The 20,416-nt window shown below is 40.2% G+C and overlaps 1 protein-coding gene across 2 annotated transcripts in view; it reads left to right on the forward strand.

Moving 5' to 3' along the window:
- Positions 1–230: 230 nt before the first annotated feature.
- Nfxl1 (nuclear transcription factor, X-box binding like 1) overlaps positions 231–20,416 on the forward strand; it is a 40,987-nt gene continuing 20,801 nt past the window's right edge. The window contains exons 1-11 of one of the 2 annotated variants that reach the window (XM_038330065.1): positions 231–373; positions 699–938; positions 3,818–3,988; positions 8,889–8,998; positions 10,824–10,954; positions 14,517–14,695; positions 14,900–15,061; positions 15,157–15,257; positions 15,833–15,947; positions 17,250–17,374; positions 18,661–18,783. In XM_038330065.1, coding sequence (XP_038185993.1) covers positions 701–938; positions 3,818–3,988; positions 8,889–8,998; positions 10,824–10,954; positions 14,517–14,695; positions 14,900–15,061; positions 15,157–15,257; positions 15,833–15,947; positions 17,250–17,374; positions 18,661–18,783 — 1,455 coding nt within the window. In that variant the 5' untranslated portion in view covers positions 231–373; positions 699–700. The remainder of the gene's footprint in view (positions 374–698; positions 939–3,817; positions 3,989–8,888; positions 8,999–10,823; positions 10,955–14,516; positions 14,696–14,899; positions 15,062–15,156; positions 15,258–15,832; positions 15,948–17,249; positions 17,375–18,660; positions 18,784–20,416) is intronic. The other variant, XM_038330076.1, reaches the window with a different exon arrangement.

The following is a 20,416-nucleotide window of genomic DNA, read 5'->3' on the forward strand; positions in this document are numbered from 1 at the left end:
GGCGAAGACGGCTTTAGGTCAGCTGAGTGCTCTCTGAATGAATCTTGACACCCGCGGATTTCCGGAGAGCGTTTGCGAATGGATGTGTTTGGAGCCTGCTCTTGGCGCGCTCACCAGCGAAGGTCTTTCACGAGCCCCAGAGCACGCTGGGAAATATAGTTCCCCAAGGCTGGGAAGAATCCCGTGGGCGCACGCGCACCAAGAATGCCTTAGCCGCTTCCGGACATGGAAGCGGCCACACTGCCACGGAGTCTGCGGTCCGTGGGCGGTGGCTTCTGGGAGTTGTAGTCGTTGGCGGTGAGCGCCGTCGGTAAGGAGACGTAGCTTTCGGCTCGGTCCACCACAGCAGTTGGTTCCCGGCTGCGGCCGCACGGTCAGTCCTTGCTTTTCTGCCCACCGCAGTTCTCCTGAGCCCGAGGAGGAGTTCCGGTGATCCGCGCTTCCTGTCCCGGCCTGGGGGGGGTCCTCGTGACTCCGCGGTTCATTTCTGCCCCCAGCCCTCTCCCTCCTCACCCGTCGCTGCAGCCCGGGTTCGGCGGGGACTCGCCCTCGGGAGACACAGGGCCGCGACCTCCCCAGACCAGTTCTCCGTGTCGCGGGGTCTATCGGCACCCAGGCTCGACCTGGCGGTTCCTCGGCCGCCACCCGCAGCCTCGGACCCCCGCTCACGCTCCTTCTCCTTTATCTCTCCTCTGCAGGGATGGAGGCTTCCTGGCGCCAGGTAGCCGCTGGCCGAGGCCGAGCCCGAGGGCGGGCCGCCGCAGTCCCCTCCTCGGGAAGTGGAGACCCTCTCTGCGGCGCTGGAGGAGGGCGAGTCAAAGGGTCCGGGAGCGCGGTGCCCTCGGGCCCTAGTCTCGGCGGAGCAGCGACCCTGCCCTCTGCAGGTCGCAGGCAGCGATCTGCCGGAGGCGAAGCCATGCAGATCCTGGGGACCAGCGGTGAGGATGGCTCGGGTCCCTAGCCCTACCAAGCTCCCCAAGCACTTACCAACTTACCCGAGGCTCCCAGTGCCCTAGTAGTCTCAGTCACTTAAAAAAACTGCTCAGGGAGTTTAGTATCGGACCTTCTCAGAACAGGCAGATTTCCATCTCATCTCTTTCCTCTTCATTTTAATTGCTATTGCCTTTGTTTTTTCTCCGGCCAGGCTCTTCCGGTCACTAGCTTTTACCTACCTGAATCCTCTAGATCTTAAGTTTTAAATGGTGTTCAGTTCATCTGGTCTGTTTGGTCAAAGCACTGCTTGTTTACCGGTAAATTGATCGCCAGTGTTTGTTTTCTTTGAAAATCTAAAATGTGTAACTTTTGTTGTTATAAAGAAAGAACTTGTGCCTTCGCATGTTTGTGTATGGTAACAGCAAGCTGCGCTAAGGTCTCAGAATCCTAGGCGGGATTGGGACCTCCATCCTACACTAACACTGCTTTGAAGAGCAGCCTTTGACAAGCGCCTTGGTTGTTGGCAGTGTTTCCGACTGATTCCTGTTCATAAATTTCAGGTCTTTCCTCGGGTGTATCTAGTGTTGCTGCCATGGATTTGTTAATAGCCTTGGTCCAAGATCTTGATTTAGTGGAGTGTTGAGAGCAATTACATGTAACTGTGCATGGAGAAAAATGGAATGATCCTGAAATCATTTTGTGTTTGGGATGTAGTTTTCAGAGGACGTTTAACTTTTTTGTTTGTTTCTGAAACCATAATATAATCGCTTCATTTCTCCCTTCCCTTTAGGCGCAAAGTCGAGCCTCTCAGTGGGGTTTCTCTTAGTGGAACTTGAAAGTTAGTGTTGATTTTCCTTGCAGTTGGCCAGTTTACCAAGGTGAAGTGTACAGCCTGGAGATCCGTGAGCAGATTGATAAGCTCGCTTGGATTTTGTGGGTGGCAGGAAAGAAAGCATTCTCTAGGGGAATAGCTGACATTTGACTGGAAGGATGTGTGAGAAGACTGCTTGGTCACCTTGTCTGTGACTTTCCTCCAGATGCTGTTACCTAATTTATGTTAACATATACTTCCCAGAGTCTTAAGTGTTTCTTTTATATCACCCCCTCCCCATTAATGGCATCCTCCTTATTTTGCAACTTATGTCTTCCAGCCTAGTTCTCAAAGATTCCTGATGTAAGCGTGTATACATTTTCTTCCATTTTTTACTCCAAACAGTCTGGTTTGGTTAATAATCACCAAGTGAGCTACAGTAAGAAAAGGGAAGCATTTCCTGAGGGAAATTAAAGGTATACTGTTAGGTACAAATAGACCACCTAAGGAGATTTACTCCGATGCTGGCTCGCCAGCCTATTATAGGAAGGAACTTTTTAGTTAGTGACTTAGAAAAGTAAATTAAAAACCCTCTTAAAATGAGCACCCATTCAGCTTGTGAGTCTTTTCTGAAAGTACCATTGCCGGCTACAGAGCATAGAACTTCTTAGCGGAAGCACAATTCCCAGGACCCTTATTCTCAAGAAGTTGGAAGTCTCACTGCAGACATGTGCTGAGAAGTTATCTGGCTCGTTCTGTATTATTGTAATTAAGTAACAGTGAGGAGTACAGAGAGTGCTCTAGAAAAGACTAGAAATGAGAAGATCTAGCTCAAATGTTATTTAAGATCCCCTTTCTGGACAGTAGAAGAACAATTCAGTCCTATTTAACATTTTTTTTTTGTAGTGAAATTGTTAGAAGCATGTTTTTACTGTTAATGTTGTATGTGACCACCAAAAATGTTGTTCACCTTGAAGGCTGTAAGATTTTTGGAGCTTTCTAGGAAAGCAGTTAATAAATACAGTAGATAAACCATGGATATTATCTGTGCAAAGGCACTGTGGGCCGGACAGGGTTCTGAGACTGTGGTTTGAAGAAGCACTACCTCCTATCACTCTTGCGTGCCTCCACTGATTATGTTCCCCAATTTATTAAACATCATGATGTATAATGTATTTTAGTGATTTTTATTATTTTTGAGACAGTATTTTACTATGTAGCTAGCAGTGGCTTGCCTTAAACTCAGGGATCTACCTACTTTGGTCTCCTAAGTGCTAGGATAAAAGATGTGATGTGTGTTGCCACACCTGGCTTCTACAACTTTTTTAAATTGATTTTTTTTTTTTAAAATGGGACAGAGTCTCTATATTATGTAACTTTGGCTGTCCTGAAGCTCTCTGTGCAGACCAGGCTGGTCTCAAACTCACCTGACTCTCTCTGCCTTTTGAGTGCTGGGATTAGAGGCGTTTGCCACCATGGCTGATTTACGTAGTGTATTTTTTTTTTTTTTTTTTTTTTGGTTTTTCGAGACAGGGTTTCCCTGTAGTTTCTAGAGCCTGTCCTGGAACTAGCTCTTGTAGACCAGGCTGGCCTCGAACTCAGAGATCCGCCTGCCTCTGCCTCCCGAGTGCTGGGATTAAAGGCGTGCGCCACCACCGCCCGGCTTACGTAGTGTATTTTAGCATCTCATTTCCGCTTAAATTTTTTGTTGGTATTATTATACTGAGACTGATGAGCTGTTCGCACCACTACTTTACTTTTAGAACTTCTCAGTAGTTTGTCTCTGCAGCTCTGGCTCTCGATTACTTTGGTAGGATTCTTTTAAAGTTAGTGTTTGTCGTGTGGTTTTCTTTGGTTCTGTGGTAAGAGATTAGATTTTTTTTTTCTCAGATTGTAAGGAGATAGGCTTTTGTAAAGGTGGCTTTCAGATGTGTGTTTAAAACTGATAAAATAGTCAAATAAACTGGTGCTCACTGGCCTGAACACTAAAAGTTGTCATCTCCATCATGCGTGCTTTGGGAAGACACCGATTGATTGGCAGAAATGAAACGTTTCTCTTTCCTTTGCAAGCAGAGCTAACGTCTCAGAGGAAATTTGAGGAGATCAAGAAGGCCAATCAAGCTGCAGCCAGGAAGCTTGTGGAGGAGCATTGCAGCTCCTCGGAAGAGGAAGGAGATGAAGACTTGGAAGGAAAGCAGGGGAAAATCGTCGCTAATACATTCATCTCATACACTACTCACACAGGTATTAGCTTACCAATTTTGACCTTTTTGCTATAAGTAGAAGTATATTTCTGATGTTGTTTAGATATAACTTAAATTACTATAGAATAGTTTTTCATTTTCAATGTGGATATCTTCTGAAGTTGAGTACACTTTGCTATTTAAATTATGTGTTGTTAATACTAATCTTTGTATAAAGTAGATTATATGACAGGTGCTCTTTATAGCCCTGACTCCTAGAGAAACAGGCAGGGGAGATACTATGATTCTGTTAGGCTTCAGGACTGTGGGGCGACCCCTTTGAGTGTAGTCTTCATTTTCTTCTTAATCACGTTAAAATTGCCTTAAAGTCCATTTTGTTTATTGGCTTTATTACTGGAGTTTTATATCTTATATTTGATTTTCATACTGTTTTATTTTTAAATTAAATCTTTAAAGGTCTGACATGCATATTCATTATCTGTTGTACGTTTGGGTTATACTTGAAGCATCACCCCCCTCTTTTTATTTAATATGAGAGAGTACCATAGTGATCCTGGTATATATACTTATTATTATCAAGTTATTAAAATAGATATTTCAAGATCAATAGATATACTCTTAAATTTTTCAAATTTTGTACTTAAGTTATTGGAAACATCTCAGTATTTTATATTTTATGCTATCTATATAGTCTTCATCCTCATTTTAGTTCCTTTTTTCACTTTAAAGTCTTGTTAGAGCTAGAAAATTTTTTTTCTAGGAAATAACTCTTCATAGGAGAGAAGATGCTCCCCAAATGACACAATTAGTAACTGGCAAAGTTGACTTCTATCTGATTTGCTCAGCTTTTGAACTTTTTTGGGGCTCATTGTAAAAGCAGCATGATTCTGAAGTAGACAAGACAGCTGCTCTTGAACCTGTCTGTTGTGAGGGGCAGGGGTGGGTGCAGTCAGTAGACTGGTTAAAAGAACGGCTCGCAAGCCAAGTTGCTAAGATTTGGAATTGAGCGTTGCTTGTGTCTGACTAGTATTTGACGCGCTAACCTTGTCTCAGGGTCTCTGTTATGAGGAATGAATACCCATTTTGTAAGCTTGAGTATTAGAGGTTTTCTACCATAATTGATTTTCTTTTTCTCCTTGTTTTTCTAAAAGATTTCTTCCATTTAAAAAAATCCTGTCTTCCTTTAGATATAGGCCTTCTATCATAATTCCACATGAGCTGTCTTCTGATTGTTACTGCTTTGTTCTTATTTATTACACAGTGCTCTACCAAGAACAGGATTGCTAGTTCAACAGGGTCAAGCATAGCAGAAATTGTATATTAAGTGGAATAAAGATGTGAGTTAGGAAGTCTTCAGACTGACGTGTGTAGTGTGTGTGTCACGCCCCCATCCATCCATCCTCCTTTGGGTGCTTTGTGAGTTACCTGCATTCACCGATGAAATTAACTGCGAATGTTGGTATGCATTCTCTTGTGAAACGGACCTCGCCTGAGCAGTGAAGGAAGTCCAGCTAAAATGTCGAGCCTAGCAAAATAACTGCTGGTGGAAGCAGTTTTCAGGCTAGAGAAGTTCCTGCTTCTGAATGATTTCCTGAATAGTTTATGGTAAAGAGGACCTCACTTCAGCCATTCTTTACATATGGCATATAGTAATAGAATACAGCCATCTTAGTGTAGGTAGTAAAAAATAACTATAATCTTCATGCTTTATGAGTTTTTATCATAGTTTTATCTCAAGTAATTTTTGTTTTGTTTTCAAGACAGGGTTTCTTTGTGTAACAGCTCTGGCTGTCCTGCAGCTCCCTCTCTAGACCAGGCTAGCTTCAGACTCACAGAGATCCTCCTACCTCTACCTCCTGAGCACTGGGATTAAAGGTGTGCGCAACCACTGCCCAACTAGAATATTAGTTTAAAGTGTGTTACTTTTGTTTATGCTCTGGAACATTTGTTTAATGATGCAAAGATGTGTTTGATTAAATAAAATTCACCTGTGGTCAGTAGGTTGCATCGGCAGTTAGCTGACAGAAAGTGGTGGGGAGGAGCCAGGTGGAGCAGGGGCCAGGAGAAGCACAAGGGCTCTGGAGAGACAGGAGGAGAGGAGGGGAGCTACTTGCTCTTCAGCTTCTCTGAGGAGCAGAATTCCCCCTCAACCTTTGAGTCTTGAGTTCTTTAGAGGGACAGAGATTTAGTTAAATTCCTCTCTTAGCTTTGAAAGAGTCAAGTTGGTGACTGAGGGAACAGGATTCTCTCAGGCTGCAGCTTTTGTGGTTTAATCTGTGGATTAAAAGGCAGCCACAATTATAAAAGGACAACACATTATGAGTCTCATTCCTGGATGTTCTGCAGTATGCATGTAATAAATGAAGGGGTCTGGACCAGGTAAGTGTTTTAATTGACTAAATGCCAGAGCAATAAGATGGTCTCCATCCTACACTCGTGAGTTGAACACTAACATTACCAAGAGCCCCTCCAATTTTTCTGATCTTAGCTTTTGCATAGCTTTATTCTAAAGAGTATGTCATCTTCATCCAGGGTACCTCACGCTCTCTAGCACTTCAGTTTTCTAACTCAGAAGTGCACGAACAGAGGTGGTAGATACATGGCATAAATAAACCACAGTATATTTGTCATTAAAGCCTCCTATATTTTACTTGGTAAATTTTAAACGTTTATTTATTTTTAAATATTTATTCATTCATCCATTCATCCATCCATCCATCCATTTATTTATTTATTTATTTAGTATACAATATTCTGTCTGTGTGTATGCCTGCTGGCCAGAAGAGGGCACCAGACCTCACTACAGATGGTTGTGAGCCACCATGTGGTTGCTGGGAATTGAACTCAGGACCTTTGGAAGAGCAGGCAATGCTCTTTTTTTTTTTTTTTTTTTTTTTGGTTTTTCGAGACAGGGTTTCTCTGCAGCCTTTTAGAGCCTGTCCTGGAACTAGCTCTTGTAGACCAGGCTGGCCTCGAACTCACAGAGATCCGCCTGCCTCTGCCTCCCGAGTGCTGGGATTAAAGGCTTGCTTCACCACCGCCCGGCAGCAGGCAATGCTCTTAACCTTTGAGCCATCTTTCCAGCCCACGTTTATTTTTTTTTTGATACAGACCCTCATTTTGTAGTTCTGTCTGGTCTATAACTTGCTGTTTACTCCTCCTTACTCAGCCTCTACACTTCCTGACTTTAAAATACAGCCTTTTCTCCCTGCACACTGGCTTTGCCTATTGCAGGCCTTTGTGGCTGGCTACTATTAGCATTTGACAGAAGAGAAAACTGAGAAGCATTAGGTATCTTCCCACAGTTCTGACTGCCTTTAACTGCTACTTTCTGCTCATTCCAGCCTTGACCTCCTCAAACTCATGTTTCCTTTCTTGCCACTGTGGTCATTTTAGAATATGTGACATCCACTGTCATGCTATGTCCACTGTGACATGCCAGGCAGTGCACTTTATTGCTGTAATCAAATGAAAATACAACTTTCAAAGTAATGTTACTTGAATTTCATAGAGATAAACTTAGACTTTAATTTGTAAGATTGTATTCTTTAAATTATATGAATAAGCTGATTAAATTTAAAATGTTACATTTTTTAAAGCAAAATATAGTGACTATTCTGTTTGAGGATATTTTAGAAAATTAAATGCCAATTTAAAATGGAACGTTTGTCTTTAGTAATTTTGTAGTTTAAGAATGCTTGTTCTTTAACACCTTCAATGACACTTATGTTTATAGCATGGTAGGGCACACTTTTTTATTTATTTACTATGTATACAATGATCTGTCTGCATGTATGCCTGTCCGCCAGAAGAGGGCACCAGACCCATTACAGATGGTTGTGAGCCACCATGTGGTTGCTGGGAATTGAACTCAGGACCTCTGGAAGAGCAGCAGCCAGTGCTCTTAACCTCTGAGCCATCTCTCCAGCCCCCACATTTTTGTTAACCTCTGGGTTTAGTTAGATGAGTTCAGAAAATGAAGAGCTAATTAATATTTTTATTTATTTAGTTCTTTTTGGCAGCAAATTTTGTTTTGAACTAGATTATTGCCATAGTGTATTCTGTCCTTGTTTAAGGACGTATTATTGACTTACTTTTTTTTTTGGAAATTCAGTCAGTCTTTTTGAATCATTTTGTTATATTAAAGGCATGTAAGTTCATTTTCTTATTCTAACATGACCTGGATTACCTCCCGTTTGGTGTCGTTTGTATTTTAGAGCGCTGTTCTGTCATTTTTTTCATTAACTGTTTTTTTTTTCTTGGAGCTTTTTTTCCATTAAAGCAGATGATAGGGATTGAGGACTCTCTTAGTCAAACTGAGGTCACTGACTTCTGTGTCTCAGATTTCTCATGTATAACAATGAGGTGATAATAGTTTATTTATCCTATGGTGATAGTCTTAGTGCTTGGAGAGAAATACAATCCTTGTTTAAAGGAAATACACGGTCTGGTAATTTCTTTTCCCAAAAAATGTTTATACTGCTCTCTAAAGCAGAAGTAGTGAGCATAAATTAATGGCGTGGTTGTTGTGCTATGGGGATCTCAGCATCTTCTCATTCATAAGATTTTATTAGGAGTGTGTTAACATGCTAACCCCTTCCTTCCTTCAGGGGTTAGCTTTTCATTTTCCTTTGTACTTCAGTGTTTGATACTTCATCACTTGTCATATTGGTGGTCTTGCCCGTGGTTCTGCCTCCCCCAGAACGGCCAGGGATTTGAAGCAGAAAGCAAAGCAGTGCGTGAGCTGCAGTGCTGTTTGCTCCTGGGCGTGGTGACCCTTGTCAGTTCGTTCAGTATTTGTTTTCCTTTGTTAAGCTTTGAGTTTTCCTGTTTTCTGCAGTTAAAATTGTTTGGCATTTGTCACATGACGTGATTGTTAGTGAAGATGTATTGTTTTCAGGTGTTGTTTACTGGGATGTTTTTAATTTTTAACTTTGAAGATGGCGATATACATGAGTTAGAGCGAACCAGACAGTACGTGAATGAAGCTTTTCAGGCAGGGGCTATGACGTGCCTCATTTGTATCGCTTCAGTGAAGAGAAACCAAGCGGTAAGTATCACTCACATTTTATACTTAGTTCTTTATTGTACTTTCACTTATGTTTGCTTAAAAAAAATCTTTTGACAATTCTATATATGAATTCATCTTCATTTTGTAAATCTTAAAATTTAAGGAATTATCTCTAGGTAATATTTAGCAATATTGATATCTCAAACAAGTATTTCAATCTAATGCATGTGTTGTGTTAGTAAAGTATTTTTTTAGCATCTATTTAGAGATGCTTATAAACACAAAATGTTACTGTGTGGTGCTGTGATCTAAGCAGAGCCTAGTGCATGCTAGGCGCATGTTAGGGACACTTGAGCGTCTAGCAGTGTTGGAACACTGTGGCCAGGGTCACTGGGGGAAGAGTCAGACATAACTGATGCTGTTAAGAGGAGCGCTTGCCTGATGGTGAAGCCTTCGTGAAGCAGTTAAAGAGAAGTGACATCTGAGCATGACAGACTGACCTGTGAGACCTCATACTAATCCTTTACTGGCTCAGCAGACTTAAATCAGGTCCGATGAGATGTTTTGGTCATGTAGGGTGAAGCCGAAGTTTAATATATGGGTTGGCTAGGGCCGTGCAGCAGAGGTCGGTGTCGTAGTCCTCAGAGTCACATCTCCTTAGCTGTCGGTGATTCCAGTTCCTGAGTAGTGTATCCGCACCAATGCTTGCTCTTTGTATGACTGCTCCCACATCCCCTAACTTTTCAAGGTTGTTTGTCCTCCTTGGGAACTGACTCAGCCAATATACGGGTTCAATGCAGCACTGAGGAGTTCATGTCTCCTGGAAGAACATTCTTCCACCATCATTCCATTGGTGAACGTCCCAATCTCGTTAGGGTGTTAGAACAGTTTTACAGTTCTTTAAAGGACTTACTGCAGTATTGAACTGCTGTGGCCTTAGTAGTAATGACTTCTACAAAATACCATTATTTGGCATTTCTTCCTCCTCATTTTGTCCACTCATTCCTCTAGGTTCCCGTTTTAGGTAGGCATTTGGGGAATCAAAACTAAGGAATTAGCTGTTTCTTTTTATGTAATTCTGCTGTCTACATTATTGCACAGTACATGTCTGATCCCCCCCCCCCAAATAGTTGTAATAAGGAAAACAGAACTTAGGGTAACTTTGTGGACGTTTTTCTCCATTATTTCTATGTGGGTTCTGGGGATCAAACTTAGGACTCCACCCTTGCACAGTAAGTGTCTTTAACTGGTGAGCTATCTCATCTTTCTTAAGCTTTTATATTGTATGTATTTTATTTTTTGCTCAGTTTTTTGAATTTTGTATAAGTTCTGGACTTACAGGATTTATATGAAAAACAGGTTATTTATTTATACACAGAAATTTTATGGCTAGAATCCTTTTCTTACAGTCTTCATAATTGGGAAATAATAGATGACTAGCAATAAGAAATTGATGAAATATGGTACATAAATCTATGTGATAAGATGTATGGGAGTAAATTGCAAGGAAAATGTTTATATCATGTTATAAAAGATGTTACCGTCAGCACCAGTATGTGTATTGAATACATATACACACACACACACACACGTGCACACACACATATATAAATTAGACATCATTTAGGTTGTTAGCTTTGTTTTTTCTTGCTAATTGAATTTGGGTGGTTAATATTTTTCTTTCATATATTATACTCCTAAATACACTTGTAAAGATCATGTCTTCTGTGATATTAGAAAGGGTTTGTTTTGTTTTTTAGTCTTTAGGTAAGTCTTGAACATCAATGTGTGATAATCATTTTAAAGTGTTGTATAATTAACAAAGAAAAATCATATATAATGGATTTTGACACCTTTGTCTTAGGTTTGGAGCTGCTCTGGATGTTTCTGTATATTCCATATGCCCTGTATTCAGAAGTGGGCTAAAGACAGCCAGTTTCTTGTATCTTCTGTGACAGATGAGGATTTTGAAAAGAAAGATTATCCTTGGCCGTGGTAATTGTTTTCTGGTTCATTGGAATTTAAGTTGTGGAATAAATGACCATTATAGATCAGAAGTTGTGTTGCTGAAGTTTCAGTCTGTTTTGCTTTCCATTACTTGTCTGGTTTGTGAAGTTAGGAGATCTTGCTAATTTTCTTCTTTCAATTTTTATGTAAATGCTCGTATCTTTCAATAATTAACAAATCATTAGATTGTTTTTCCTGTGTGTTGTAGAACGGGTGTGGGTTCCTGTGGGTCCGTGGAAGAAGACATAGCGCACTTTAAGGGTGATTTTAGCCTTGGCAGCTGCAGAGGTCTCAGCCTCTCAGAGACTGAGTGCTCTTCCTTCATCCAGGGCTTTTTTATTTTCTCCTATTTACACCTTTAGCAAGTTGATGTCCACATCCCCAAAACATAGTAACTTCCAGAGGGACAATGCCAAATGCAAATAATCGATTAAGGAATATTACAGTGTCCCGGGATTTTTTCCCAACCAAGTTTTACACAGGCTTTGTACCCTTGGGAAACACTGGACATATTCACACGTTAAACAGAAGGTGCTAAAGACAAAGGGTAGATTAAGGCTCTGTTGACAGTCCCAGCCAGCTGCAGCTGTGTAGGAGTTTCCCTGCACCTGTGAAACAGCGTTCAGGTCTGCCTTCAAGGACTTACCTATGGGAATCATTCAGAAGTCGTTACCTCTCTTTCCTCAAGTTCCTGTTAGTGTACATGAGTGTTGGACTCTGTCTGCTTATCATCTAGTATATTTTGATTGTATAGTTTCCAGTTATATCTTCAATTTCAACATTACATTTGTGTATTACGTGTCATTATCTACATTTATTTTACCAGTTTTGTTTATTATGGCTGATTATTGGATATTGGACTTCTGCTATATTTTGAGGAAAAAGTGGAGAAGTAAAATCATTTGTTTCTGCTAGTCTGCAGTGGTAGATTCATCGTTAAGGTTAATTAAACATAAGCTCAGGGGGGCATTGTATGCTTATATTTCAATTTTTGTAACTGATTTTTTTTTTTTTTTACAATTTATAAGGTAGTGTTCCTTTTCCTAATACTGTCCAGATTGTACAGGTTTAGGCCCAATAAAATCTGGTTTTGAGTCTCGTCTTCCTAAATCATAAATACCAAGATATTTGCAAAATTGTTGTGGCCTAATTTTTAAAAAGCATTTTAGACAAGGACTTTTTTTGTAAATAATTCTCAGCGATCTTGAGATTTCTCCTGTTACCCCTGAGACGTGGAAGTTTGCTGAGAGCAGCAGAGAGCTCACACTGCTAAGAGGCAGAGCTGGAGTTTGAAGCCTAGGGTTTATTTTTTCAATTGTAGACCTTTTTGTATTCACTGAGTTCAGTGTGGTAGACTGCTTTCTGTTCCAGCACATTCTGTTTTGAAAAACTTGAAACTTGAAGTCTATACTTGTTACTTATGGCGGGGGATTTCAGTGTTGGGTGCAGAAGAGAGCCAGGTGCCCAGCATCGCTGGTTTGGGAGATTTGAGCGTCACTCTTTCTCACTTTTGCTCTGTTTGCTCCTGTTGTAAGTAGTGATTGTACTGTAGAGGAGCAAAATGTCAGTTACCAGAGTAATGGACTGCCGCTTCTCTCCTAGGCCTGGAAGGACAAAAGTGTAATTAATGTTCTGTGCAGTAGTTGTCATGCTATTCCAAATATGATAAATGAAAATAAGTGGTTCTTTAAGACCCTTCTTTGTTTACCTCTTGTCAAGATGTAACCAGAACCTGGTAAAAATTATAATAATTTTATTGAAATGAACTTATACTTTGTTCTTCTAAGGTAGTGCTGTTGAGTGAACAGAACAAGGCCTGTTGTTGATGCTCCATCATTTAAAGTGAGACTACGCATCACCCCTTCCTAAGTAGTTGTGTGTCAGCTTCCTGTTGTCTGTGTCAGCGCAGGCGGGTGTGACACACAGTCAGTGCCCTTTAACCCTCGAAGTGCATCCCTTTCATAGCAGCTGTAGGAAAGTCACTTTCCTTTTAAGAAAGGGAAATTTAACTCTTTGAACAAAATGTCATTTATTTATAAACATGAGGTGTGGCATTAGTTTTCAGTTTTTACTTTAAAAATCATTCTATTTAATTGTGCATGCTTGTGTATTGTTTGTCTCTGGATATGTGCACATACATGCTCTACAGAGGTTAGCAGTGTTGTGATTCTCTGGAGCTGGAGTTACAGGCTATTGTGAGCTGCATAAAACTGATCTGGGCGCTGAACTCAGGTCCTTTGTCAGAGCAGCAGAATCATCTCTCGCAGAATCATCTCTCCATAACTTGTTTTTGAAATTTAATTATGAGAACAAATGTGTTTTGGTTATTCTGAACATCAGCGTGGCGTTTATTTGGAAGTACAGCATGTCCTCATAGCAGTGAAAATACATTGATTTTTATACAGAACAAATTAAATGGTGATGCACAAATAGCCTGGTGCAGCACACTGACTGTTCCACAAGGCTTAGAGCATCTTTTAGGAATGATCTATGATGATCTACAAGTGAATTTTTGTTATTCTTGTACCCAAATTTAGTTTGATGTATAACTCACTCTGCTTTATCAGAGAATATAAAATTATACTTAAACTTTCCTTTACTTAAGTGAACTTGAAATATATGTATTTTGTTTTAGAAAGTGAATGTTAGGAAATTCTCAGAGCTGGAGAAATGGCTAGTAGTTAAGAGTCCCTACTGCTCTTGCAGAGGACTCGGATTTGCTCCTAGCACCCATAGGGTGGTTCACAACTGTCTTCAACTCCAGTTTCAGGGCATCTGATACCTTCTTTGGGTCTTAGTAGGCACCAGGCATGTATTTGATCCGTATATACATGCATGCAAATTTTTCATAAAATAAAAAATAGATATGCCTTTTAAAAAAGGAAAATTAGGAAATTATTTGTTTGCATTCAAGTTTTCTTTTTTTTCCCCCGAGACAGGTTTTCTCTGTGTAGCTTTGACTGTCATGGAACTTGCTCTGTAGACCAGGCTGGCTTCTACTTGGAGCTTTTTCCCTCTTAATTGTTATTTGTTGTGCTTCTTCTTGCTATATTCAGCCTATGTGTTTGTTTGTTTTTCTGTGATCATCTACTTTGTTTATTTATAGAGTATATACCCAAACTTTAAGAAGCTGAGACTTAGATAAATCTGGGTGAATATTGCAGAAATGTGGTTTGTAGAAATTTTGGTTAAAAATCTTTGCTAGTAGAAAGTTGCTTTCTTTTTGTTGTTGAACTTTGGATGTCTTGTTTAATGAATAGCAACTAACTACAAGTGGCTATCTCAGGTTTTAGAAGTATAAATATGGAGAAAAAGTAAATGTTGTCAAGTTTTATGCATAGCTTCATCTCACGTTGACTGTTGGCTCTTGTATTGGAGAGTATTAGTAAATAGTTTAAATTAGTATAAATAGTTGCATATTTCAGGAAATTATATCGTGCAAAGATTGTAGTAAGAATTTATTTTTTTGCCTAACAAAATTATAGTCTTGTTACTGTTATCTCTTATGTTGCTTTTAGTGATGGGATTAATATTTCTTTTTTTTTTGTAGTCCAAAATGTAGATTTGAATACAAAAGATCAGAAACACCTAGTAGATATTATTGCTACTGTGGGAAAGTAGAAGATCCACCTTTAGATCCATGGCTTGTACCTCATTCCTGTGGCCAAGTATGTGAGAGGGAATTTAAGCCTCCTTGTGGCCATAAATGTTTACTTCTCTGCCATCCAGGTGAGTTTCATATTGTATGTGTAGTTGTTTTTGATTGGTTGTTTCTTATTAATGTTGAATTATCCAAGCTGAATTTCAGTTTTGCTTTGAAAAGGGATTGCCCTTAAAAGTCGCAATGAAAAAAATGATAGAGATTTCAGGAAAATGTAAACCTAAGATGTTTTGGTGACTTTTAATTACCTCACCCCCTTTGTTGCATTCCAGGTCCCTGCCCTCCTTGTCCAAAGATGGTCACAACTACTTGTCACTGTAAGAAAGCAAAACCTGTCCCTCGCAGGTGCAGTGCCAAGCAGTGGTCTTGCCAGCTGCCGTGTGGGCGCAAGCTGCTTTGTGGGCATCATAAGTGTGAAAATCCTTGTCATGCAGGTAAAAGAGCGGCGTGGGAAACTGACTTTAAACAGAGTCAAAGCTGTCTTTGTTGCTTTTAGTATTTGTGTAGTAATGAATGACTGTAATTTTAGGAGACTGTCAGCCTTGTCCAAGAGTTAGTAGACAGAGGTGTGTTTGTGGCAAAAAGGAAGCAGAAAGAAGTTGTGCGAGCCCAGTGTGGCATTGTGATCAGGTAAGTGTTGGTGCCCTCTGAGAGTGATAGCATACAAACAGATGGCTGGAAAGTACAAGTGCTTGTTTGCTCAGCGGGGTGAAAGGTAAGGAGGAGCAACACATGGCTGTTTACAGTCAACTATCTTATTACCGGAGAAAAAGTTTGCTTTTTTTTCCCCTCAAAATAAGTTAGTTGCTGAATTCTTAATTCAGTGTGTTGTTTGTTTTGCTCCTTCCCTTTCTCCACTGAGCATTAGCTTCTACCATTCTCCTCTGGAGATAATGCCACTGAGAAAGTGGAATTGTTTTTGTGGGTTGCTTTTTCTAGCATTGGAACGGGTATAGTACTGGTTAGAAGTCTGGTGGATGGTCGTACAAAGCTGAGGATACATCTGTCCTTTCTTCATTTGTATGATACACTCTGGTACACAGGAAATAAAAATTCATATGTGTAAATGTGTACATATATCTGACACCTGTATTAGACATAAAGCATGATAATGTGAGGGGCATAAGTTGTTTGTGAGTACGAATGAGTTATGTTTTATACTACCTTTTTGTGTGGTTTTAATCTCTTGAGTGCTTTTATTTTAGGTGTGTGGAAAGACACTGCCATGTGGTTATCATACGTGTGAGCAAGTTTGTCATGTTGGTGCTTGTGGAGAGTGTCCTCGCTCGGGGAAGAGGTCCTGTCCATGTCAGAAATCAAGTAAGACTTGTTTCAAAGGAAATGAGCTATTGAACTATGAGAAGATGGGGAAGAAATGTTCATTTATATTACTAAACCAAACTAGCTAATCTGAAAAAGGTGTGTGCTATAGGATCAAGCTGCATGACGTTCTGGAAAGGAAAACAGTGACAGACTCGGGTAGGGAGAAGGGCTGGCTAGCCAGGTGTAGAGGGTTCAGGGTGCTGACAGTCCTGAGAGATGTTATGTGCCAGTTCTGTCCATGTCCATAAAATAGCCACACGTGGCGTGAACCTTCATATCACGTGAAGGTTCTGAGTTCTGAGTAATGGTGACATAACATCGTGAGGTCATGAGTTGTAGCATCCCGTCTCTTGGTGTACATTGGTACTGAAGGACGCTGTGCTGCTGTTGTCTCTAGGTATTAGCTTCCTCTGAGAACTTACTTTTTCCTTGTTTCTAGAGCAGTATGGTAGTTGAGTAAGCTTGCTTGAGTCATTTGTAAGACTGTTTTTACTACCTGTCATAATGTGATTGTTAAGGTGGGTTTTTATGGTGTTTTAAGGTTTGTCTTTTTTTTCCATCCTGTGAGATTGAACAAATTTAAAAAGAAAATTTTGCATATATAGAAATCCCTCAGAGTTTTATGTCTTCATACTCATTTCTCTAGCTAACAATTTCTGACGTAGTTTGCTCATAAAAATGCTGGTTTAAGCTGGGCACTGGTGATATACGCCTTTAATCCCAGCACTTGGGAGGCAGGGGCAGGCGAATTTCTGTGAGTTCAAGGCCAGCCTGGTCTACGAGAGCTAATTCCAGGACAGGCTCCAAAGCTACAGCAAAATCCTGTCTTTAAAAAAATGCTGCTTTATAGTAATTTGTGTATCAAATTTCTTCATAAGGGACAAGCTTGCCAGGTGTGGTGATTTACACCTTTCATTCCAGCATGTGAGAGGCAGAGGCAGGTGGCTTTCTGCGAGTACGAGGCCAGCTGGTCTACATAATGAGTTCTAGGACAGCTATGCCTACATAATAGAGAAACTGTTTCCAAAAAAAAAAAAAAAGAAGAAGAAAGATAAGCTCACCAGTGTTGGCAGTGGTTGGGAACAATAGGCAGGAGAATTGTGAATTTAGGGTTAGCCTTGCAGAAACATTAGGAGTTATTTTTATTAAAGTTAATTTTTTTTTCTAATTTTATGTGGTTATAAAGTTTTTATAGTTCAAAAAGGGCTGTCATTCTTCAGGAACTAAAGAACAGGGGCCTTTGTTAATGACTCACTAATGATGTATCTTGTTTAATGTTGACATTTTGTCTGCTTTCAGAGTTTTCTTTGCCTTGTACAGAAGATGTCCCAACTTGTGGAGACAGCTGTGACAAAGTGCTTGAGTGTGGGATCCATAGGTGTTCACAGCGTTGCCACCGAGGGCCATGTGAAACCTGCAGACAAGTTAGTTGTGTCCCATACACTTTTTTTCAGGAGCTTTGCATCAAAAAATGTCAGAAGAAACTGTTGTTGTGTTTTTTTTATTACTTTCATACACATCTGTGTCATTGTCTGTGTTACCCAATATTTATAGTATTGATCAGGAAATTAAATCTGAACATTACCCTCTATTGTTTTCCTTGGTACAAGTTATAATGTTCTCATTTGCAGAGTTCAGTGTGTGGGCTGTTTGCTACCAGAAGTTAGAGCTCTGTTGAATTCAGCCTAGTTGCAATGGGAACAGTCATATGTAGATTTGACACGGTAAACTTAAATATGTACATTGTGTGATTTCAGCCATACTATTCCATTAACCAGCTGGGATACTAAACACTCCACTTGTCTTGTGCCAAGATGAGATGGAGATGGTATGATTGGAACCACCTGTAAATGATCCTGTAACTTGTTTTTTTTTTTTTAAAGCATTGTACTTTATTTTGATTTAATTTATTTTATATATATATATATATGGTGTTCTGCCTGCATGTATCCTTTCAGGCCAGAAGAGGGCACCAAATCTCATTACAGATGGTTGTGAGCCACCATGTGGTTGCTGGGAATTGAACTCAGGACCTTTGGAAGAGCAGGCAAAGCTCTTAACCACAGAGCCATCTCTCCAGCCCTGTAATTAATTTGTTTGTTTTACTGTTTGATACCAGATTTCTACTAAATTTCATAATTAATTCAAATATGAGGTTTCATTTGGAATAAGGTAAAACCAGTGTTTTAGAAGACCGCTCTGGTTTAGTTTTTAAGACTTATTTATTATGTATACAATGTTCTGCTTGCATGTGTGCTTGCACCCCAGAAGAGGGCACCAGACTTCTTTCAAGTGGTTCTGAGCCATCCTGTGGTTGCTGGGAATTGAACTCAGGATGACTGGAAGAACAGCCAGTGATCTTAACCCCTGAGCCATCTCTCCAGTCCCCTAGTTAGTTTTTTTTTTAAAGATTTATTTATTATGTATACAGTATTCTCAGTATTCTGTCTGCATGTATGTTTGCAGGCCAGAAGAGGGCACCAGATGTCATTATAGATAGCTGTGAGCCACCATGCGGTTGCTGGGAATTGAACTCAGGACCTTTGGAAGAGCAGGCAGTGCTCTTAACCGCTGAGCCATCTCTCCAGCCCCCCTAGTTAGTTTTTAATATAAATTTGTTACTAATATTTTTATCCATTTAGCAATACAGAAATTGCTGTGGTACAAAACATTAAGTCAGTTTGACGATGTTTGTTGGTGCTTGGCCTAGGAGGTGGAAAAGCAGTGCCGCTGTGGAAGGCATGCAAAGCGAATGCCGTGTCACAAGCCTTACCTCTGTGAAACCAAGTGTGTTAGAGTGCGGGACTGTCAGAAGCATCAGTGTCGGAGAAAGGTGTGTGTGATAAACTTGCTAACCTGATTTAAGAGTTTAAATTTTCCTTTTGGGTATGTGATAAACTGTTTTGTTTCAAGTATTCAGGTGTATTCTTTGTTTTCTATATCAAATAATAATAAATATTGTAGGTTAACAGTTTTTATTAGTGGGAAATCATGCCAGTTTTTGAATGTGGTGACACAGATGGGTCCATACTCAAGAGTCTGAAGCAGAAGGATGTTGAGAACAACCTGAGCTCATGTAGCATGGCTTTGTCACTAAACAATAAAACACCAAAGACTGTATGTAGTCTCTGACTCACACACTAACTCTTAGCTTGGGTTTGGGGCGGTTTTGTTTTCTGATTGACGACGTCATTAGCAGTTTTAGAGTGATAGTATTTGGTGGTTGATGCCTAACAAAGGTTAGGTGGTATATTAGGGTATCTACGGCTGTGAAGAGACACCATCACCACAGCAATACTTACAAAGAAAGCATTTCATTGGGGTGACTCACTTATAGTTCATAACAGGAAGCAAGGACGTACATAGGTGCTGGAGAAGGAGCAGGCGACAGGAAGCTGTCTGAAACATCGCGTAATATCCTGAGCATAGGAAACCCCACAGCCCACCCCCACCGTGACACCCTTCCTCCAGCAAGGCCATATGCAGTCCAGCAAAGCTCCACCCCCTAATAGTACCCCTCCCTATGAGTTTCTGGGGCCAGTGGCATTCATACCACCACAGATGGTAATAGAGATTAGATGGAGGCCTGGCTTGGAGTGAATCTAGCTCTAGTATTTTGTTGGGTCTGTAGAGTTGTAGCTCTTCGTATCATTTCTTTCCTTATAAAGTATACTTTGTTCCTTGGCAAGGTTCCTGGTTCTTAAAGTCAGTGAAATGGGAATAATTTCAGCTTTTTTTGTTTACTGTTAATGTATGTCTTTTCTCATTCTGTTAGACTTTAAACCTATTCACATCTTTAACGTGCATTTCTTACAGAGAGCATTTAGACTTCATTTAATCTATGGTGGCAGTATTTGTCATTTAATTTGACTACCCATTACTTAGATTTAATGTGATTATTTTAGTCTGTTAACCATCTTTGTTTTGAGACAGGGTCTCAATATATAGCTCTGGCTATTCCTGGAACTCACCATGTAGACAAAGCTCTGCCTGCCTTTGCCTACTGAGTGCCGGGATTAAGACCTGCGCCACCATGCTTACCCTGTTAATCTTGCTAGTGATTTTTCTATTTATCCATTTGTTCCTTTCTCCTTATTTGGCTTCTCTTTGACCTGTTGCTCAGTGATTTCTATGTTTTATATCTGTGTGTTCAGAAACCCCAACTATATTACTTTTACTATTGTTTTAAATAGTTACAGTTTTGAAGACTTACTATGTGCATTTGTTTCTGTCTGCCATGTGAGTGCAGGTAGCTTCAGATGCCAGAAGAGAGCATTACATCCCCTGGAGCTAGAGTTACATGAAATTTTGAGTCACCCGACTTGGGTGCTAGGAACCAAACTGAGGTCCCCTGGAGGAGCAGCAAGTGCTCTTAGCTGCGGAGCCATCTCTCCAGCTTCAGTAGTATAATTTTTTTTTTTTTTTAGAAATGTTTGAAAGAATGAAAAGTTTTTTGCCATCATATA

This window comes from Arvicola amphibius, chromosome 1 (genome assembly GCF_903992535.2).
Source record: "Arvicola amphibius chromosome 1, mArvAmp1.2, whole genome shotgun sequence".
Classification (NCBI taxonomy): Eukaryota; Metazoa; Chordata; class Mammalia; order Rodentia; family Cricetidae; genus Arvicola; species Arvicola amphibius.